General features: G+C 42.0%; 1 protein-coding gene across 8 annotated transcripts in view; it reads right to left on the bottom strand.

The window, feature by feature from the left end:
- Positions 1 to 9,531: 9,531 nt before the first annotated feature.
- ST3GAL1 (ST3 beta-galactoside alpha-2,3-sialyltransferase 1) overlaps positions 9,532 to 23,766 on the bottom strand; it is a 69,732-nt gene continuing 55,497 nt past the window's right edge. For 7 of the 8 annotated variants that reach the window (XM_085536933.1, XM_085536934.1, XM_015856350.3 and 4 more), the window contains 4 exons: positions 21,716 to 21,895; positions 15,910 to 15,955; positions 14,334 to 14,453; positions 9,532 to 13,142 (listed from right to left, as the gene is read on the bottom strand). In XM_085536933.1, the coding sequence (XP_085393059.1) occupies positions 12,969 to 13,142; positions 14,334 to 14,453; positions 15,910 to 15,955; positions 21,716 to 21,895 (520 nt within the window). In that variant the 3' untranslated portion in view covers positions 9,532 to 12,968. The remainder of the gene's footprint in view (positions 13,143 to 14,333; positions 14,454 to 15,909; positions 15,956 to 21,715; positions 21,896 to 23,766) is intronic. The other variant, XM_015856354.3, reaches the window with a different exon arrangement.

Genomic DNA, 23,766 nt, shown 5'->3' with positions numbered 1-23,766 from the left:
ATGACTCATGGTCTAAGTTGATATCAGTGCTGAAAAGGGGAGACTTGGATATTTTGGGAGCGATCACACCTTGTAAAGCAATGCAGCAGGATGCCGAACAGGCTGATACTCATTTGTAAGGAAAAAGGACAAAGAGTGATTTCAGATGTCTTCTGCCTCTTCCACCTGAAGTTCTTCCTTCTGTTTGCTCTCCTGTTTGTTCCATCCAGTCTGGAGTGTTGCCTCAAAGTAATACTCCTGATGTCCCTCCTGATGTCACCTGTTATTGCAGCCTGTTGCTTGGTTTAACGCTGGTTGCCAGCTGTGGGTTGAGAAGCAGGGTAGTGATTTTCACTGCAATTAACATAATAGAATCATAGAACTGTTTGACTTGGAAGGGATCTTTAAAGGTCATCTAGTCCAGCTCCCCTGCAATGAACAGGGATATCTACATCTCAGTCAGGTTGCTCAGAGCCTGGTCCAGCCTGAGAGGTTCAGCCGAGAAGCCTCAGAAACTGGTTCTCCTTTACAATGGCTGGTACATTCTGAGCTCTTTTAGGCATCTGATGAAACCCCTCAAAGTGTGGTGTGAATGCAGTGGAACAGCTCTGTCTTGTGGTGCACAGGAAGTCCTCCTAAAGTTTAATAGTGGTTTTTTAACTAACATAGGTTGTGCTTAAAAAAAAATTACTCTGGCAATGAACTGATTCTGCAAATCTTTGTTTTACTCATAGGAGGAAATACTGAAGGCATGAGCAGGAACTCTTAGTATCATCAGTACGTATGGACACAGGCTTGCTGGATGAGCAGATGAAACCACCCTATGCTGGTGGGACCCAGGACCCCACAGACTGACTGTGGATGATGGATAGTGGTGAACTGAGCACAGGAGGTCCCCGTTGTCACCAGGGACATAGATCACCTGTGTCTCCAGGGTTAGAATCTACCCTGTGAATGGAATTTGAAAGAATGCAAGTCAGCTTTGGGCTTTATCTTACTTCTCAGTCTCTATTAATACTTAGATTCATAGAATCATTAAGGTTGGGAATGACCATAAAGAACATCTAGTCCAACCATGCACCCATCACCACTATGCCCACCAAACCATATCCTTTAATGTCACGTCTACACAATTCTTGAAAATTTCCAATGACAGTGATTCTGCCACCTGTTCTGAGAAGGAATTCTTCCTAATATCCCACTTGAACCTCTCCTGGCACAACCTGAGTCCATTCCCTCTTGTTCTGTTGCTGTTGTCTGGGAAAAAAAGGCTGACACCCACCCCATCACAGCCTCCTTTAAGGGAGTTGTAGAGCAATAATGTCACTCCTGGGCCTCCTCTTCTCTAAATCTTCTAAACTTCTAAATCCCAGTTCCCTCAGCTGCTCATCATAAGACTTGTGCTCCACATACATCCTTCACTTTGAAACACAGAACCACAGAATACACAAAGCTGGAAGGGACTCTCAAGGATCATCAAGTCCAACTCCTCGCTTCACACAGGACCACTCAAAAATGCAAACTTTATGTCTGGGAGTGTTGTCCAAATGCTTCTCAATACTAAGCAAAAAAACGACAGCTATTAAAAAATACCCACCCTTTGTCATCATTATTAGCTGTCAGAGAAGGCAAAAATGTGCATTGGCTGGGACCAGTTCATTCTGCTGCTTGACCTGCCTTCTCTGTGCTCAGCTATAATTTTTTTCTTTAACAGTTTCACAGTAAGGCTCTATTATTCAGGTCTCAGGCAAACAGCAGGGTGCACACTGAACAATAGCAAAGAGTTTGGCAGCACATAGGTTTCTCTCTGGTGCCAGAAAATCTTCTCTGATGGCCTCGAGTTCCTCTTCCCTCCACCTCCCTCTTCCAGAGGCTGACATCAGGGAAAGAGAAAATACAATTGAAAACCATCGGGAGTAATGTCCTGTTTATTTTCCTGCTAACTGAATTATTTTCAGGACATCTCAGAAATGGGAGCAGGGGTGTAGAGGAAAACCAGAACAAGCACATGCTGGAATTTCATTAGCTTTCAGCAGAGAAGAGATGATAATCAAGATCAAAATGCAGGTCGGGGACGGAATAAGTGGGGCTGTATGTCTTATGTCTTTGTTTACCGTTCTGGGATAAGATCATGAAAAGCTGGAGAGGTTTGTATGCTGGAAGCATGATGATGTAATCTGTTAATTATGGACCATAATTAACCTTGGGACCATATTCCAGTTCAGTTACTACTGGCTCCCATAGGTCCTTGGAACAACCAAGCCAGAGCAGTGCTAACTCAAGCAAGCACTTACTAGGAAAAAGAGAGGTCTGGGTTCTTTACAAGCAATGGCCACTGCAATTTGCCCTTGTTTTAAGTCCTTGTGGAACTACACAAAATGAGGGATAGAATCTGACAGCTCTTGGCTGCTGACAGGGTCAGGTTTGCTCCCTCTGTTTTTCATTTCTCCTCCTTCAGTCCTGCTGTCTTGCACATATTTGGCTTTACCTGGATAGGAAGGAGAAAAAATAATCTTCAAAGTGATAGAGAAGCTGAGGCTATACCAAGTGCTGTAAAACATAGTTTTCTTTTTGTATATATATATTTCATTATTTCGTTGTTATTGTTGTGGCAGTGGTGTTTTATCTCGTTGATCTTTAGGATCCCTTCCAACTCAAGCCATTCTATAATTCTATGATTCTATGACACTTTGACTGCCCAGCTCTTCTCATGGTCAGTGAAGTCTTTGTGAATAAGCAGGTTCTTCTAGTCCAAATGACGTGAATGTCAGAGATTCTTAGTCCTCCAGGCTTTCAGTCAGTCCTCAGCAGCTCAAATGACTTTTTAGTTCTATGCAAGTCAAAAGAAATTATACCCACAAACCAAGGTATGGGGTGAGGAAAATGGTAAACAAGTCATGATTTGCTACATGGGAAATGGGTTGTTGAACATACTGTTTCTCTCTGCATGGCCTCTGGACCATCTCTGTCCGCTTCCGTGTGGGAGATGTGCCTCCTCTGGTAACCACAACCTTGGAGTAACAGGTTACGCTGTTCTCACTGCTCTAATTGCAGCTCCCATCTCTCCAATTGCAGCCGTTGTAGATCGATAACAAATTGATGAGCAAGAGTCTTTCCTGAGGCTACTGCATAGAGCAAGCGGCAGGGAATGGAGCAGGGTATTTTCCAGCTTTCAGTTCACTATCTCCTCTCAAGTCAGGGTCAGCAATAAGACAGCTTGCAGGTCTAACCATGCAGCCTGGGTACGATTGGCTTTCTGGGCTGTGAGAGCACATTGCTGGCTCATGTCCAGCTTAAACATGCACCAATACCACCAAGTGCTTTTCAACAGGGCTATGCCCCATTCTTTCACCCCCCAGCTTGTATTGGTAGTGGGCGTTGCTACAACCCACGTGCAAGACCTTGCATTTGGCTTTGTGGTATTTGGCTCATGAAGTTCTCCAAGGCCCACTACTCAAGTCTGTCTAGGTTTCTCTGGATGGCATCTTGTCTCTTGGACATGTTGGCCATATCCCACAGCTTGGTGTCATCTGCAAACTTGCTGAGGGTGCACTCGGTCCCACTGTCAATGACACAGATGAAGATATTAAACAGAATCAGTACTGTATCATTTCAGTACTATGTTTAATCCATGCACCGTATCTTCCCTTTCTCATTCCCATTTTGTTAGGGTCTGAGTTCACAGAGTCTTTTTTCTCCACAATTTGCAGCATAAATTACTTGCTATTGTTCCAGTCCAGTCTCCAGTGGAAAAACAAACACACACGGGCTTTGATTGTCATCTCTTATGCTAGTATAGAAGAGGAGAAATGCAAAACCTGATCTCTGAGCCAAATCTAGCAGAAACTGGTTGACACCTGCTGTGCTGGGGGGAGAAATGGTGCTGGTGACGGCAAGAAACATAGGGAGACTTCACCTGCCTGCTGCAGAGTGGCCTTTTCCATTGCTCTGGAGTGCTCAGGATTGGACTGTGTTGGGCCCATACTTATAAACAAAACAAAGCACAGACTAAGGCTCTGTCGCACGGATGCTCCTGTTGTTCAGTCAGTTCTAGTAGGGGACAACCAGCTCTGATTCCAGGCGTACAGCCATAGGATCTTAGAATTGTCTGAGTTGGAAGGTATCACAAAAGGTCATCTAGTCCAATTCTCCTGCAATGAACAGGGACACCTACAGGTAAAGCAGGTTGCTCACAGCTCCATCCAGCCTGACTTTGAGTATCTCCAGGAATGGGGCATCCACCAATCTTTGGGCAAGCTGTTCCAGTGCTTCACTACCTTTATTGCAAAAACCTTTTCCTCATTTCCAATCAAAATTTCCCCTCTTTTGGGTTGAAATCATTTCCCTTTGTCATAGCAGTGCCCAGGGACTGAGCCACCAGGCAGTATTCGGTGGCACTGACTGCATCAGCAACAGGGGGATTCTGTGAGCTGTTCTGTTTGCTGGCACAGGCATTTCCCTCAGTGCTAATCCAAACCCACTAAAGAAAATGCAAAGATTTCCAAGAGATTTCAGCAGATTCCGTGCCATGTTCTAAAATGAATTCAGGCCAACACAGGATCAGACCAAGTTCACATAAGCAGCTTTAGCCTGATGTCAGTGGAGATGCTGATAGGAATTTTCAATAGAAGGGCTTGAATGGCAGGGTGCTTATTTCCTGAAGGCAAAGTATTCATGTCATATATCAGCTCTAAGAATCTGTAACTGTGAGAAGGACACGGTCCAGCCAAGGTAAGATTTAGAAATGTCTTCTGGATAATTTTTAATGCCTGCTCTGCAGAGCAGGAGTGACTTATTGTAGCATGAAATCTGTGGAGCCTGTGCTTAAAGCAGCCTTCTGCACTCCTTCACAAATAAGGATTCTTTCAAAAGGGAATAAGACCTTAGAAATAATTAACTTTCCCAAGGAAGATTTTTCACTTTGCCTCAGTGCCTTTTGCCCTATTGTAAAAGCAGGTACTTGATATTTTCTTATAGCTTTTAAAGCTCTTCCAAAACTCCTAAAAATCTGGGAGAAAACCAGGATTGGGACGACATATTAAAAACAAACAAAACTCACACGGAATAAGTATACATCAGGCATTACATAAATGTATGAATATGACTTAGAGTGTGTCTATATTACAGAAACTCCAGGACACATCTGCTTTGACACTGAGATAGAAAATAATTTTTTACTCTATCATTTTATGGCCAACCTGTTGACCTGCTGCATGTCATATACATGATATGAGTTTTAGGAACATCTTAAGAGCCAGCAAAATGTTTGACCAGCAGACAGGTTTTGCTGGATGCTTGAACAGATCAAAACTGATGCTAAGCACTATACAGAGGAGTGATAAAAGACAAGCTCAAAGGGATGAATGGAGAGGATGCCAGGGCATGACACTTCCCAGGATAGATGCTCTTACACTTGCACAGACAGAGACTGATAAGAATTAGTGTGATCACCAGAAGAGCCATTGGTGAACCCAAGGCAGGAGTCAGGAGCTCTGGGTCCTTGTGGGTGCTCTGCCAAGTGGGCCATGCTGCTCCCCCTGGTGCTCCCTGATCCCTTGACTTTAGGGCACAGCTAGGGCCAGATAGGACTTTAGCCTTCACTGAGCCCAGCTAATTAATTTGTGACACTGATTGATTTTTGCAATATATTTGCCTCTCATTTGACATGCAGCCACTATGACTGAGAACAAAAAGATCCCAAACCACACAAGTTGATTATATTGGTAGCATAGCATACAAGCCTTGTTAGAAAGAAGCGAGCTGCCCTTATGGTCCACAGAAGGCATTTTCATCTGCTATAACTGAAGTCTTTTAGGTCTCCAATTAAAAAGATTTGAGCGTTGCTACATCTCCAGGAATGCCTAATATCTGCCCATGGTCAGGAAATTAAATTTCAGAGGCAAAATAATTTCCTTTTTTTTGCAGTGATGATCCTTTCTAAAGACTCATTATGAAAGACAACAAATGCATTACTGAGTGTGTTGTCCCCTCTCAATGCATAAAAGAAAACACTGCACAGACAACAGTGCTGATATGAACCTTTGCAGTGTGGAGCCTTGCAGGACTCCTCCCTGTACCATTCCCCTGTCCCTTTCATTGCCAGTGTGCTCCTGCATTCAGTTCTCAGACAGACCACAGACCAAAAAGATAAATCTATTAAGTGAATCACAGCCTCGGTGCTACGAGTGAGCTGTTCTCTCCAGAAGCCACTCTGCTACTCCTGGGAATGGAAAAATAGCACTCTCTAGTGGGGAAATAAAACAATTTACTGGAAAACAAATCACTGTGTGCTGTGGAACGCTCCATAGGAAAACAGCTGTTGCTTCATATCTCTACCCAAAGTTTCTGCTATCTCCTCTGTACATGTCTGGTCACTTACTGCCTCCATTTAGCCAAGGATGAAGATAGTACCTCCTGGACTGTCCCATCTGCTGCCTTCCAGCTTTGGCTGATTTCTTTTTCAGGTACCAGAACTGGGTCTTCTCCCTTGGGCTTGCTCTTGGCACATCATACACATGCCTCTGCCAGTGTATGGACAGGGCAAAGGGAGAACAGATGGACCAGTGAAGATGATGTCAGGGTGTCCCCTTAGCACAGCAATGCGAGATCTCCTTTCCTCTCTTTCCCTTTCACCATCACCCCGTGGAAAACTCCCACTTCATTAAGATGGAGAACTCATTACAAGCTAAAGTGAGATGCTAATCAGATATTAGCTGTAACCATTAATGAAAGAGCTAATGAGGTGCTGAGATTTCCATCTCTGGCTGAAATGAGTTAATCACATCTCACTGCTCAGAGACTAATTAATCTGCATGCATGCTCAAGTTTCCCATTCCTTTGTTTATGATAGGAAATAAAACCAACATTCTATCTTTATTAACTTATGCCATTGGATCTCCCTGCTAATCTATGAAGTCATGCAGCTATGGGCCAGGCTTGCAAACAGTGACCAGCTGTGAATTCCTTTGGTTCCTAAGGAATAGCATCTGTGAGGAATGCTATCACTGCTGCAGCGGGCACACTTTTAGGGAAGGAGGTATTGGACCAGTACAGGGTGGGAAGCAAATGTCCCACACACACTCACACTGAACAGTGATTTCTTGTTGCCCCTGGCTTTTGAAAATGCTGGTTTAAAAATCATTCCAGCTCTCACAGTAACAAGAATTAAATTGCCACCAGTGATTTCACTGCAACTTCCATATTGCTGAACAGAAGCCCTTCAGCAAAGAGCATACAGTGTGCCCCTGGTTGCACTCCTCCTGACGATACTCCCAGTTCTTTCCAGTTTGGATCATGTCATTCTTGCTGGTGATGAGCAGTTATTTCACCTGATTCCAGATGGTTATCTGTGGGATAAGTTTTCTCTCTATTGCTCTTTCTGTTCTCTCGTACATCTTGCTGTGAGGACGGAGCAGATGTGTGGATGCTTGTCTGCTGCCTGCAGTCAACCTCCAACAACACGCACCGCCCAAAAGCCATGAGCAATCTAATTCTCTCCTGGCCTACTAACTTTGTCTGACCAAACAAATAGTTAAAGCATTTTTGTTTCTGAAGGTTTTCTTGCAGTTCTGCAGGCTAAATATAGCCTGTCTTGACCTTCCATTTATTTCTATTTCCCTGTCTACCTATTCAAAGTGAACCCTCAATGGCATGGCCTGTCAGCCACAGACAACTCTCCAAAATCCCCAGTGATGATCCATTGGTCATCAGCCACTCCCATGACTGTGACTCCACAGCCAGAAACTCAGTGCTTCGTCAGCCTCCTGGGGCCCTTGCTCACCCATACACACCCTCTGATGATGTCTGAGCATGAGGATGGGCTCTAACAAGCCCTCCAACACCCAAAGGAGAAACAGGATCAGAACACCACAAAAATAGATGGGGAGAAGCTGCTTTAAGTGTTCCTTGATGTAAAACCTGATGTTGGCACTTGGCTTGGACTTCACGGGAGGAGCACTGTGAAACTGTGGGATGTAGCATTGGTGGCATAGGGCAGGATGATTTTCTGGCTGCTTTAGTGTCTGGGTAGACAGGGAGGCAGCTGACAGCACAGCAATGGGCCTGCTACGTGACATTGGAATATCTGATGATGTGGAAAAAGTAACAGCTCTAGGAAATGTTCTTAGTAGGAGCGTTACTGTCACAGGTCCAGCCAAATTCCTGTACAGATATATTTATAATCTGCCAGCCAAATGTTGCCTTAGAAACTAAGGAGTAAAACAGCATGCAATATATCCTACAGGAGAAAATGAATCTGAAAACACAGAGATTTACCTCTGCCTGAAATAACCCAACCTTGGAGAACTTTCCACTGAGGGAACCACGTTTTATTTCACATTGCCTGAAGATAAGAAAACATAATGAGATCTGCTCACTGACAGTCTATAGGAGACACAAGTGAGAAGACATTTTAAAGGTTGCAAGAGAGTTCTCCTCCTTTTCATTGCTTTAATTGCTGTCCTGAATGTGAGCCATTAGAGGAACCCATGCCATGAACTGAAGCCATATCATGTCTTTGTGGGTAGCTGTTTCTTCAGTTGATTGTATAAACAAAAGCCTTGGTCCAACTCCTGCAGTTGGTCCATCTGTCTAGATGTTTTGTTGCTGCTACCTATCTTACTGTTCTCTGGAGTCTTTAGATTGCATTCTTAGATGAATTATTCTCCATACAGAATCACCTTAGGCCTGGAATCTACATTTCAGAGTACTTCTTGTGAGTGGATATGAAGCACAGTTTTGAATGGCAAGCTGTTTTAATTTGCTTTGCTGAGTATGACAGGGAGGAAGGCTGAGAGAGCTGGGACTTTACCATTGCAATTTTTTGCTTAAAAGCTCCCAATACCATTAAAGTTTGAAGAACAGTGACATAAGGAAGCACTTAGGGTTAAAACTCTTGAAACTTTATGCTGGTGTTGGTGGGCTTCATGTGGGCTTAGAGGCTGGCCAACCTCTAATCTCTGTAACTGCAGCATCAACCTTTGGCATGATATGTGGCCAAGTTAAGTAAGAACCACAGGCAAAAGGTTTTGGTATCACATTTAGGTTGAGAGCCTAGCTATCATGTGATGGCTGTAAGACCTTCTGCTAAGTAACAGCCTATTCCGTAAGTGACTGTGGGGACAGCTGGAGAGGACAAATTAGTGAGAGTTACTGAAGGTCCAGTAGGACTGGGATCAGATGGATGTAAGACCTAGAGATACCTAAAGGAGATTGAGAAGGGAACTCTACCCACAAGTCAGAGTGGGAGGCCCAAATGCAGCTTCTTGCACGTTAGGAAGCCATTTATGGGGATTTAGGACTGGGAATACTGAACTTGCTGAAGAATGTGAGAACCTTCAGTACAAAACCCTGAAGTTTTGCGGTTTTAAACTTTCCTCTGGGAGTGAGGAACGATTTGCAGACATCATGATTGTGATGGTTTCCTTCACGGGAGAAGGAAGTTGTGTCATGAGAAGGAACATGGAATGCTTCATTGCACCGTTATGGGTCAGAGGAGGTCCTAGGGGTTGATGGAGATACTGTGGGAAAAAGATAAGAGTGGACAAACACCTCTGACTTGATAACAGTAAAAAAATTTATTTTGATTCATATCATACTGAAAAATTAAATAAATAAAACGTCAAAGAATGATTGAGACTCCCCACCATCACAGCAAACAAAACAAAACAAAATGATTATCATAATCAATTATGTAGTCAGAAAAAGTAGGAAGAAAATGTGTTCACGAGAGGAAAAAAAAGTGCTCGAGACATTTGGCTTTGGTTATACGACACACACTCAAGGAGTGCTTCAGGGAATTCTCAAGGGTGGTAAACACAGCTGAAGAGTTTGATGCCTTGACGTGTTGATTTAGCAACTTGCTGTTCTTTTAAACAAAATAAAACCAGAAAATGTATAGCTGGAAGACAGACAGTCTTCCACTCATCGTGGGAATGAATTCTTCCTTCAGCATCACTTGTTGGTACCTCCTTATTCCCAAGGCATTTGAATGATGAGCAGTCAGTCACATAAAGGAGTGCGTAAAAAGTTCCTTTGGAACAGAAATGCAATGGTGTGGACTATCCTTCATCCTACAGCTTGTAAGGTCTACCCTCTGCTCTCCTCCTGCTCTGAAAAATGGACCTCAGTGGTACACAGTTACGACTTGCTGTTGGAAAGAAAAATGCCAACTGTAGCTTCTCACATGAAGACTTTAAATCTATCCAGAACAATATGAGCCAAGAGCTTTGTATGTGCTGTCAGAAGCAGAATATTCAGGGAAAGTTGGAAATTTGATTTGAATAGCATCAGGAAACTTTTAAAATACAGGCTAGAATGTAGCTGTTGTTTTCTTTTACATTGTTTTTCTTGACTGCAAGCTGCCACTTGCAAAAAATCAATGGGAAATGGTAACGAGCCACAACTCTCTTCCCCATCTTTCTGAAAATGACTGGAACAGCAATGAAATGTTCCCATTACTGGCATCTGAGAGAAGAAATCAGCGAGAAAATAAACTGTAATATTTCAAACTAATGTTTTTTTAAAAAATATCTCCAAAATCCAGTCAGAGGGTGAAGATACTGCTGGAGTCTTCCATAGAGATTTCTTCCTCTTAAAGTTTCTTTGCTTGACTAATATTAATGCGACATCTTCCCAGAAGTATATTGATTAGCAATTTAAATAGTGTGGTTAAATCAATCAAACAAACAAGATTCAGGTAGAAATGTGAAGCATGTTGAATTTGCTCCGCTTGTGACATGAGGGTGAGTAGTTGTGATGGCCAACATGCTGGGAAGAGGCTTCTCGACATGAGGATCACAAACAGGCCTCATAATGAAGATTTGAAAATCCAGCCCTTTCCATATTGCTGAACGGAAGAGTTATATGTGTACATCAAAGACAGTTTAGTTCCTCGTATACATGTTTGGCATCCATGTCTCTTTTCATGCTATAAGTCCAGTTATACTCATGTGGGTAAAGCAGTTCATCTTGGTGAGACACGTATATTCCACCTGACTGTGTCATTATGCAATGAACTGCTGTCTTGGAGGGGAGCACGCTATTAAAAGCTGGTCAGGGGGACAAATCTTGGACTGAAACACATCACTGGTTGCAGAGCCAGGCCTTCACTGAGCTCACATCAAAATGCCTATCCACTAGGACGTGCTGTCACAACTGGTGCATGAAAGACAGGTCACTTAGATGACAATTTCTGAATTACCTCAAATCCCAACCACTGTAATCCATTAGAAATGAAAGATGCCATTTTTTTTCCAGGCCTGATCTAACATCCCTTGAAGTCTGTGGCAAGAACTCCATTGGCTTCACCAGAGCTGAAAACTGGTCAACAATCCATAAATTCTCTTTTCATTATATTAGGAAGCAAAGCCCACAGTCCTCTACTCTTGAGTACCTGAACTTCATTCTTGGACTCTTTGAATCCAGACAAATCTGCAGATGTAAAATCTCCACTGTCACATCTCTCCTCTCCTTGTCTAGAAGCTCTGCCAATAACGCATTCATTCCTCCTGCAATGCACATAAAGTCTGGCTTACAGTGTAGGATCAGTTTGCGTAGATTGAGTCTTCATAGATGCTGCTACCGTGCAAGGGATTCATCACTACCATGTCACTGTCTTGTATTCCAACCCATGCTATTTCTTCCATTTCCAATGTAGATGTTGTAAAGAGATACCACTTTCTATATTTGTAAAAAAATAAGAGGAAAAGATTCCTTGGAACATTTGGATATTTTTCCATAAAAAAAGGTAAAAGCTACCTTTAAAAATTAGCCTTGCTTGTGTTTGCTTAAGTACAATATAGGAGCTATTATTCTTCATTTCAACTACAAAAGTATACTGCTTGGAGGCTACACTTTGGTTAATTTCCCTCCCCTTCATTAAAAAAAAAAAAAAGAAAAAAAATACCATTTGTCACCGTTAAAAAAAATCACACCTGTTGCACAACTATAAAAGGCACGTGTAAACCACTGAAAGAGACAACAGTCCACTTTCCAACCTTGAACCAATTAAATAAAAATAAGCATTCTGGAGTAATTTCCACCAAAAAAAAAAAAAAAAGAAAGTTATATATAACCAAACAAGACAATTAAATGAGCTAAAAAGGCCTTTGTTTCTTTTTCTTTTTCTTTTTCTTTTTCTTTTTCTTTTTCTTTTTCTTTTTCTTTTTCTTTTTCTTTTTCTTTTTCTTTTTTCTTCTTCTCTTTAATCTTTTTCTTTTCTTTTCTTTTCTTTTCTTTTCTTTTCTTTTCTTTTCTTTTCTTTTCTTTTCTTTTCTTTTCTTTTCTTTTCTTTTCTTTTCTTTTCTTTTCTTTTCTTTTTCCTAGAGTTTTCAGTATTTTTTTTCTTAATATGGCTGTATAGGAATCAATAATAAATAAGTAACAATCACAGGTGATTTGATTTGTATTTTCCAGATGCCATCAATGAAGAATGTGGCAATGGCAGAAATAGTTACTACTCCAGGCAACTTCATCACGTTTTTGCTTTGTAGTGCATAAAACCAGAAGTAACAGAGGAAACAGAAGAGAATTCAAAAAGAAGATTAACAGCAGAACTGAATTCATTTCTTTGAGGTAATCCTTACTATGACGTTCAGAGCTACTCTAGTAAGCGTCAAATCCCAGAAGACATTTTCCATGTTCTTCAAGGATTTCTTGCCTTAGTCAAGGAAAAAATGGACATACAAACAGCAGTTCCTGTGCCCAGGTTTACCTGAATTGCAACAGGTAGAGCCTAAGGAGTAAGTCAGGATGTCATTTATTCCCACAACTGATTGGTAGTTCCCAGCTATCTGTAGATAGCAAATCAAGAGCAGCATAGAAGCTGGTCCTTGGCCAAGCTCCCTCTGGTGAGCATTGCAGCAGTGTGACACTCTGAATCCACTCCAGATTCACACCTTCAAACCTGGCTGGCATCCAGATCATCTTCACTGAGCTTTGTACTGCTGCATGTTGGAAATTGCAGCCCCTGCTTGTCCCTGTGGCTAGGGTCATCTGCCCTTGAAAAATTTTATTTTTTCAATGGAGGCAAGAGTCAAAGTTACATTGGACTCAAAATCCCCATCATGGACACCTGTCTTTCGAAAAGCCCCAGCTGAAGCATTATTTTCCCAGTAGTGATGCCAGTGTCCTTTGCTGTTTGCTCCAAAACCATAAACATTCACCTAGAAAATAAGAGAGAACTACTGTTACGGCATGGAAAGCAATCGGTCATCTGAAATATTGAAAGCTTTCTCTTGATTATCAGTACATCTACAGACATCACCACCTGATGACATCACTGTTATACAAAGCTATTCCACTGACTGAGATGGTGCCACCACAGGATAATAGGCCAAGGCCTAAACAAGGCACATTACACCCTACACTATGCTGAGAACTACCATACTCAGACAGAAAAAGACATCTGAAGGCATGACTTCTTGTTTAGTGAAATGGAAAATACATTCCTGTTCCCTAAGCATGAGGTCAGCCACCTAGGTTGAGAATCTCCTGTGTATCAGATACAGGACACAAAAAGTAGAACAATCTTCTTTTTCTTCCTGGTCTTCCAAATAATGACCTCTGCCAAGCCCTGCAATCACTTCTGATCCAGTGTCAGATGGGTATTAAGCTTTTTGTGTGTGTATACTCCTGTACTCCTGTGGGCTCTCCTCTCCCAGCTGCTCACTTATCAATTGCTATTCCTGTCTCCTCTGGTGATAAGTTCAAACATCATGGTTGACTTTAATGTAAACTAGGTGTGGTGATATGGCATGAGTCATGGCCCATCAAACAAGCATTCTAATCTGGCCACACCTGGACTCACTGAAATACGAGTGTCTTTACACTATTTATGTCAATGCTTTGCTCATTGCCTGCTTGACCGAAACCAGTCTCCACCCAACTTGCCCATTCTATCTGCCTTGCCATGGTACAGTTTCTGCCAGTGTCATTAGCTCCCACTCTTCTGGAGTGTTACCTGGAGGTACAGGGCATGTTCAGGGCACTGTCAATGTCTCTGAGTGCCTGAAGTCAGGCAATATACTCCAGGCTTCCACTGACGAGATGGATATGCAACTAATTGTAGATATAGACACAATCCATATTTGTACATCTTTTAATTCCAAATGGACTACCAACTTTTATGCTCAGTTAAATTTCTCTGAAATGCATTTTAAACTCCATCAGTCACTGACATTAAAAGAAACAGTGACTGTCACTTGAGCATATCTGAATGCTACTGAGGACTTTGGATCTGTCTGAAGAAGCAAAAGGCACAGAAGGTGGCAAGAAAAGGCCAGGGCATGATTCTGGCAGCTCACTGTGGTACACCTTATGTAAAACCCACATATCCACATGTAGCCAGACTTTACCTCATCGCATACATGGAGTGCAAATATCACAGAAAGAAGGCCTGTAGAAGGGTATCTCCCATGATTCTGAAGCCAGTTTTCATAGACATATTTGATGAAAGATGGATTGTAAATCAGGATCTAGACAAAATTGGAGAGATGGATTCATTATTAAAACACCTTTGGGAAAAAAACAAAAAAAAAACTGCAGCATTTCATCCGTAAGTGACACTGGGGTAAGGAAGTATGACAGAAAGGAATAATAGGCATTCTTTAAGGACAAGTGAAAGAGAAACATAAAGTCCCATAGTTAAACTTATTACATATTTTCCACATGCAATTACACGTGTCTATTCTTTCTTCAGACTCAGTACCCCACTTGATCACACTAACATATAGCCCAAGTAATTCCTCCTGAAACCAATGGGTACAAGACTGTGCAAGAAAAAGAAAACTACACATTCAACTTCCCCTGCAGCATCCTGCCATAGTGAAGGTGAGCTCTGGGGAGTCTGGGGCCTGAGCAAAGCAAATGTAAGATACCGTGCTGTATTTGGAGGCTGTATGAGCAACTACATCTTCTGCAACACATGCCGTGTCTTGGTGTCTATATTTATAGGTCAAAGCAAATCTGAGGGTCAGGTATAAACTACCAAGAAACCTATCAGGGAGCATCAGCTGCATTTCTCCTATTTCCCAAACATGTTATTTTTCTATTTTTTTTTCTTTTTTCTTTTTTTTTTTTTTTTTTTTTTTAGCAAGACATACATCAGCCTTTGTTGTCTCCTGGGGAAATTCTGGGGTCATCTAATGGAAATAGCAATTTAGAACAGACAAGATAGAATAGTGATTCCAGGGACTGGTGGGAGCCTTTGTTTTCAACCTTCTTGCACTGAATCAGGAAGACAGAGGCTTTTCTCACCATGCTGCGTTTGGAATTAGAGTGACAGTGTTTCAGTGCTATCTGGTTAGCTGCAGGGCTTTTTCTTTTACAGAGTCAGGGGTTAATTGCTGATATTTTATCTGTGTGTAATTGCTTCTCGAATGGTGCTTAGGATCACACAGTGTGGGAGAAAATACATCCTTCTTGTCTCTCTTGTTTGGGAAACTGTTGAATATCCCCAGCCAAGGGCTAGGCTAGTGCTACACAGTTGTGACACCACTTTAACAACCTCCCAAAGTCTAATGCACAAGGGTTTTGAAGAAGTTAATGTGTCCATCATCACAGGTAGAAGTGAGCTGGATGATTATTTAATACCACATATAGGAACATAGTTGAAGTAGAGTGACATAAACTGATAGTGGTTAAAAAGGCCTCATCTGAAATCTTTAGTGAATGACCAAATCCAACGGTGAATGAAGGATGCACTTTAATTTGCGACCGTAATTCTCTGTGACTGACAACATACTGTGCCAGTCCTTGTGATATTAACACATGGGAGATACAGCTTTTGCTTGTCCGAGTCTTGCAAAAAGTGTATTTTGGCCACTACTTTTATGGATGTTAAACACTTCCTTGGATTCTTGCAGCCTCTTGAAGAGGCAAATGATCTACAGATGGACCAGAAGAACAAATTATCAGACAAGCACTGCTCACCTTTTCTTTCTTCACTTTGATTTTCCTTGGAACAGGAACATATGTGCTGTTAAAAGAAAAAATAAGCAACAACAACCAGCATTAGTGAAAACCCAGCACATTATAAAAGTCATTTATTTCCAAAGAGAGAACATAAAGTAATACATTCAAATAGTTTGAAGGCAACAAATTCAGCAAGTGGTTGGAAAATGAGGCTGCAATTAAGTACTAGAGCATGAAAAAAAAATAAATCTGAGCTTGTTTTGAAGCAGGGTTTATAGAAAGACATTCCTTTTTTGTCATTTTCAAGGTAATTATTGACATTAGAACACCAAGGATGTAGTGGACCATATACTACACAGCTACTATGACACAGAGATTATGACTTTTAATTCTTGGACCATTACTTTTGCAGCTTTTGCACGCTGGTAACAGTTCTACGTTTAATTTCATGGCAGAAATAACGTTCACCACCAGGGGGAGACCCTTCCCCTCCCAATACTTGTAGCTGCTGCACTATTTTCAGAGTAGGTGGTAGCAGAGTTCATTTCTGCAGTTATGTGCAACTCAGGCATCCCAATACACAGCCCCTCACGACAAGGCTATCCCCTGCCTCCCAGGGGGATGCAGATCGTTGCCAGCAGTTCCCCAGTGTAAACCTTTCGGATCATATCTTATGACTGGCTTGAAATCACGAGTCATGTCTCGGAACAAAAAAGTCTTTTCTGCTCTGTGTCCCATGAACAGCACATGCTGAGACTGCAAAGCTCATCACGAGTGCTGAAAAAAAATCTCCCCAAGGTTGTGTCAAGTGAAAAAAATCTGCTGAACTGGCCTTCTAATAGGAGTGCATCTCAAAACAGGCCCTGTATACTTTACTGCACAGAGGCTGTGAGCCTTCCATTAGCATCATCTAAACATTTATGTGTGATTTTTGGTAATCCAGTCCTCATTTCCTTAACTACTTTTGGGCACCCTGACCTGAGATGTCTACTCTGGGCTGGATGTAATAGGAGAAGGAACAGGTGGGTAGCTGTCCCTACAGGTATGACACAAGACATATACAGGGTTTGTCAGTGCTAATGGAGCAAGGGACACTTATGCAGACTTCTCTGTCTGCTGTCAGCAAATCCGCCCCTGCACCTGTTTCCGTGCCTGCCTCTGATCGTGAAAAGCAAACTTCACAAGCCCTTCTGTGGTTAAGAGGACAGAAAGGACTTCCTTGTTGATAAAATCTCACTATTGCATAAATAGTCGGTCTTTTCCAGAAAGATGACAGTGATGTAGAGCAAACAAGGAGACCATATTTCATAGGCATGTGGCCAGGTCCAGTTCAAGTGTTTAAGATAACATTGGCAGACAGCTCTAATCCACCCTCAACACTCCCTTAGTTCCTGTCACTTGATGTCAGTCTTCTTTATTATGGGATATGGTTTTTTTAGAAGCAATACCCAAGTCCTGATGCAAAATCTCCTACAACTGTCTAGAGTACTGGCACATTGCTCGAAGCCAAATGGAGACCCCAACTGTTAAACTTATATAAAATCTGCGCTGCTAAGCAGCAAGAATGCTTGTGGTCTTTTAGCAAATAGATCAGTTCTAGAGATCCACACTGTCATAGGACATCCACCTATCAAGTGGTAGAAGTCTGAAAGAATCAATAAGCCATCAATTATAGGAGTACCTTTCATTTGGCTTTTAATTTGGACAGTTAAAAAAGAAGTATGAAATACAATAATAGTAATAATAATAATAATAATAAAAATAATAATAATAATAATAATAATAATAATAATAATAATAATAATAATAATAATAATAATAATAATAATAATAATATAATCTGGGGGTTGGTGGCCCTGCCCATGGCAGGGGGGTTGGAACCTGGTGATCCTTGGGGGTCCATTCCAACCCAAGCCATTCTATGATTCTCTGCTGGCAGGTGAATAAGCTAACTCACAGATTTGAGTCTTAGGAGTTTATCATTTCATTTGAATAGAACACCAAAAATAAAACACAGCATAAAAGTCAAACCAACAGCAATGCCTACCTTTTTTAAGTATGAGTGCTGTTAGCCCAACCTTGGTTGATACTATACAGCCCATGTGAAACACATAATGTCCGCACACATGGAGTGAGAAGTTGAACACTTCTCTTTCAAAACATCAAATCTCAGATGGGTTTTATTTTTATTTGATCCTCTCTCTTCCACCAATGCATATGCATCCTCAGAGGTTTACACCATTAGTCTAAAATCCCGTTTAATGTATTATTATGATTTCTGTGCTTATGATTTTCTGGTTTTATTATCCAGCATGTGCCAACTGATTGTGCAATTACCCTGCTACAAGTGTGGCAAAAATCTTAAAACACTGTTATTTCTTCCATGTGGTAAATACATACTGATTTACACCAGCTGCTTACCAAGCCTATTACCACAATCTGATTATAAATATATATCCTGCAACTTACTAAGCAGAGATATTTTTCCCTTAATGTGCTGATTTCTAATTCCTATTATTGACTTGTAGTTAACCAATTATCTGTTCCAGCCAGGCTAAGGCTCACTCAACTTTTACCATTAACTGCAACCCATTTGCTGTGACCTATGAAAGGTAAATACTCCACAGAACATAGGAACGGCTTTGCAGTTTGGGCACAGAGCAGTGACAGTGATGGAAACATGGATGGGTGATGCCAGCAGAAACTGATGATGGGTTGATGGTTGGACTAGATGTAGTATTCTTTTCCACCCTTAATGATTCAGTGACTACAAACTGGCCCCCAGCAAGCTCCTCTTCCTAGCACAGACATATATTTGACAAAGATGCAGCAAGGGGCTTCATTCAAAGGCCACCAAAAACAGCTGGGAGCCTTCCATTCCTTCCTGATAGAGTTTAGATCCAGGCTTTTCAGCCTTTTTTATCAATATAGCTTATGAAATAAAAGAATTAAGCCTTGCATAAAAGGTCAGTGATATTTCTTAGCTGATTTTCTAAGTGGGCTGATTTATCTGAGTTATGACTGTCTTCTGAAAATGGATTTTTCTGAGGCAACTTATGACTGGATATATTAAGTGCTGGTGACAAGAAAGAAAAAAAAAGCCAAAAAGAAATGAAGAAACATTTATTACTAATTAAGAGAATCTTAACAAAAAGTTAAACAAAAAGCTAATAAAAAAATCATTTGCTAAGAGAAAAACTATAAAAGAATTAAAACTCTATTTATTGTCACATCAAAAAGTTTTCCTTAGAAATGCAAAGGAGGTTTAATCCCAAGTCAAGAGGAACAAATTTCTTGCACATTTTTCATCTTCTGAGACTCTGAGATTGGGACAAAGGTTGAAATGTCTTAAAATATTTCTTAGAATTAAACCATCTGACCTGCTCTTGCTGTCTGTGTGTAGCAGTCCTACAAGGTTGAGCCTTTACAGCCAGCAGACAGCTTTATGCACAATACAAATATCACTTAGTTCATTCTCTGGATTAGGAGAAGTCATTTTATGGGAGGAGAGAATCTGCTAGCAAGCATCCAGAAGAAACATAGATTTGTTTATATTTCTAATTCTAGTGCTGCCAAAAATGCACTTCAATCTGAAAGTACTCATAAGGAAGAAACAGAGAACAAATATCATTGTGGCACATTATTGCCAGGTAAAATTTGCTAATTTAAGGCCATGTCACACAAGTACCACACGAAACAATGTTGGTCTCCTCTACATGGCTGTCAGTCATGAGGTGCCACTCTATCCTGAGACACCTTCATATTGATAGAGCAAAGATGTTGTGGCAAAGTTGAGGAGAAGTTCACAGCTTTCAGCAGAGTTATCTGAGGCAAAATCAGGGAGCAGGGCATGAATGGAAAAAGGAGACGGAAAAAGCTAGTCAAGGATACAGAGAGTAACTCTATCTTCATCTACACCAAACCCAAATACTACCTCTTACATCACCACTATTCTCCACTGAAAGTCCCAGGATAGGTGAAGAAAGAGCTGTTGCTTCTTCACTTGGAACAATTACTTTTTTGTTCTCTCTGAAAATCCATTATGGGGTTTTGTGAGAACCCACCTCTGCTCTCCACCTGGAATGCTGCAGGAGCCCCCCAGCACAAGAAGGATGTGGGCCTATTGAAATGGGTCCACAGATGGATGCAAGGATGACTGGGTCTTATAGGAAAGCTGGAGAGGCCTTGGGCAGCCTGATGTGGTGGGTGGCAACCCTGTCCATGAAAGAGGGGTAGGAATTGGATGGGTTTTAAGATCCCTTCCAACCTAAACCATTCCATGGTTCTGTGATTTTGTGTCTTTGTTCAGACTCAGGCACTGAATGCCAGGACAAAGGAGGACACCAACACAGCCAGCGGGGAACTGAACTGAGTAGTCAGAACAGGATGAGCCATTTCCAGCTCTCCCTCTGCCCTGAGCCATGTGGCTCTGAGTCACACGAAGGAGGAAGAGTTTATTTTCTTGAGAAGGATGGAGGCAGGATTGCTATTCCTCTACTGAAAAAATCTAGAAAGGATCAAAACTTCTCAGGTAACAGCTGATAGTACAGTCAAGTTTTCATTTTTTATCTCTCTTCTCTGCTGCAACCCATCCAGAAGACCCCCTAAGATCTCAGCCCTGCTGTTAGCTACAGATTTGATCCCACTAGCGACCTGGTCCCACTCTGACCTCCACTGTACATTTGAGCTCTGATATGGATTCGTGCCAGAGCACCTGACTCGAGACAATTTCCCATCAGGAAATAACAATAACACCAGACAGAAAGTTCAAATGGTGGCTTTGCTCTCTGAAGCAGGTAGAAAGCAAGTAGTGAGAGTATGAGAAAGAGTGGAGGAAGCGAGAGAATTTGAAGGGGATCTACAGCCTGAGAGTGAGCCTCAGAGCAAAATAATGCAATAGACCTCACATGGATCCAGCTTTCCTACATATGGATATGGCTATATTCAGAGAAATGTTGCCAAGTGTTAAGCCCTCAGGGCCTTTCTGGGAACACTGGGGAGAAGTAGGTGTCTTCTGACCAGGTAAAATGCATCGAGCTTCTGATCAACACGCCAAAGGGAAGAAGTTTTGGATGGATGTCTAAGCGCCATGTTCTAAGATGTATGCTCTTGCTGCCTTACACAAGCATTCTGCACATTCTGCAAGCTACGAGGACAGGCTGACAGAGCTGGGGCTGTTCATCCTGGAGAAGAGAAGGCTCCAGGGAGACCTGAGAGCAGCCTTTCAATACCTAAAGGAGGTGCTGTAAGAAGGAAGAGGACAGACTCTTTAGCAAGGTTTGATGTGACAGGACAAGTAAAATGGTTTCGAACTAAAAGAGGAGTGCTCTAGACTGGATGTGGAAAAAAAGTCTTTTACAATAAGGATAGTGAAGCACAAGAACAGGTTGCCCAGAGAGATGGCAGATGCCTCATCTTTATAGAGACATTCAAGGTCAGGCTGGATGGGGCTCTGAGCAACTTGATCTACCTGTAAGAGTCCCTGTTAAGTGCAGGGGAGTTGGACTAGATGACTTTTTGTGATTCCTTCCAACTCAAACAATTCTATGATTCCTCTCTGTCTCCTTGTCCTCTTCTGCAAGTGGGATAATATATGTTGAAGGATCATCTGGCCACCAAAATGTCACAAGCAAGATAACATGGGTGGTTGAGACCTCTGCTAAGTGACTAACCCCTAGCATGCCTAGCTCTGTACCTTATGTTGCTAAAGGAGTGAAAAGACTACACTGGCAAATCCCCACTTCTGATTAACTTGCAGGGGAGCTCCACATACCCTCATAGCACCCATCCTTCAGCCTGTCTGCTTGGGACTGCCCTTACTCACAAGTTGATAGTGCCTGTGGTGAGAGCGGTGACAATCCAGCGCAGGTCCAGGGTTTTGAAAGGGATCAAGATCATGCTCACATTTTCTGCCAGCTCTTTGTAGCTCTCAGGATAAACAAAGTGGTGGGTGGTCTTGCTCCCAACATCTGATTCGTAGCCAACGGTGGGTGCCCGGTTCATTCTACAGTCCAAAAATAAGAAGAGAGTGAGAAAGTGGGAAATGAATCAGATTGGTGCAAACATGATTTTTCTTGCTTGAAGTATCAGGAAAATTTTCCCATGGCTCAAGAGAGTGCTGCATGTAGGCTCTTCAGGTGTAGGGATCCCCAAGTAGCAGATAAAATATAGGCTTTAGTGTGCAGTTGGGTTTGTCTGCAAAGGGGTCTCTATGAGCATGTCCCTGGGTACCCTTTACAGTCAGCAGAGAGTTAGTCAACAGAGCCATGGACCCATGAGGACACATATCTTCTCACCTGAATCAATGTATTAATTACACCTCTTGCAGGTGAGAAAATTGCTGCCCTCAAATCCATCAACTTAACTCCACGCAGTTCCATTTGCCTCATTTGTTCAGGTGTATTTGGATGTCTAAGGTGCAAGTAACAAACCATGCTATTTGTGATGAGAAGCATCAAGTACCCCTGGTGGTCCTTTCATGAGAAAGCACCAAATTCTCGGTGGCAAATGCAGGGTCTACTGCCAAATCCTTCATTTCCTCAACTTTGATCATCTATCTAGGGAAGAAGGAGCACTAAAGAACCAGCTTCAAAGCCTGATAATATCTGCTTTATATCCAGTCTGCAGATCATAGAACCCTACAGTGTGGCTGGCCTTGCATGTCTCCATGGTACAATACAATATCAAGAGAAACCCTCAAGTTGGCTCTGAGCAAAATAAGTTTCTCTGTTGCCCAGAGGAATCTCCTGTAGACACAGAAGCTCATCTCCTGGCAGGAGGACAAGAAAGGATGTAGCTGAGGAAACAATGGTTGGCATCATGCATTGCTGGATAACATACTGCAGTGTTCACTGCAAACACTGCTAATGGGGAAGTAAATTCTATTTTGCAGGTTTAAGCCAGGTTGCATTCTTGCAGTGCTCCCCCATGTGAATTAGTTAAACTTCTTTTAATTTCCTCGAAAGTTAGTAACATAGGTAGAGCATCCTGCTGGACTGTATGGACTTGTTGCTGATGAGTTGTCTCTTCCTTGCAAGCTTTAGGGATCCTCATTGTAATGCGTAAAAATACTACATAAAGAATAAGAATTCCTACACTTCTATCTTGAGATTAGTCAATCTGAAGTATGTTATACACTGTGTGTTTTCTTTAAAGATAAAGCCAAGCACTGTGTCTCAGTTATGGATGCAACCTGCTCTCAGGTTTGTGTCCCATACCTACAGCAAGGGCTGGCAGGCACAGGGGAAGGCAGCAATCACACGCAGTCTCAACAGGAAGGACTGGGATTTCCCTTTGTCCAGAAAACAGACGATAAAACAAAAGTGACCTCAAACACAGTGTATGGAAGGAAGGGCGTCACCACAGGCTCTTTCCTACCCTCAGATCTATTGCTAGAGCATGCGCAAGTGAATTATCAGATCACCAAACATTTGTTGGATTAGCACACGGAGTGGCCACCTCCTCTGCACAAGGTTCTTTAACAGATCCTAAAACCTTGTGCCATTCATTCAGATCTAGCTTTAGACAGCTAAACTAGAAGTCACGTGTAAGAAAAAAATCTTTCTCAGTGAGGGAGTGAGGCACTGGAACAGGTTGTCCAAAGTAGTAGCAGATGCCCTGTCCCTGAAGACTTTCAAGGTGAGGCTGGATCAGACTCTGGGCAACCAGATCTATCTGTGGATGTCTCTGTTCGCTGCAATGGGATTGGACTGGATGATCACTGAAGGTCCCTTCCAACTCTAAGGGTTCTATGATTCTATGACTAGAAGTCAGAGACAAGCGCGATAAGTTCTAAATCACAGAGACTTTCCTCTTTGCCAGGGATACACAGCTACACGGAACACACGTCCCCCAGTTACCATAAAAATAATTTCA

This window comes from Coturnix japonica, chromosome 2, assembly GCF_054131305.1.
Source record: "Coturnix japonica strain WE chromosome 2, WE-NBRP24, whole genome shotgun sequence".
Taxonomy (NCBI): domain Eukaryota; kingdom Metazoa; phylum Chordata; class Aves; order Galliformes; family Phasianidae; genus Coturnix; species Coturnix japonica.
The sequence above is the reverse complement of the archived record's forward strand: the minus strand, read 5'-3'. Positions and strand labels throughout refer to the sequence as shown.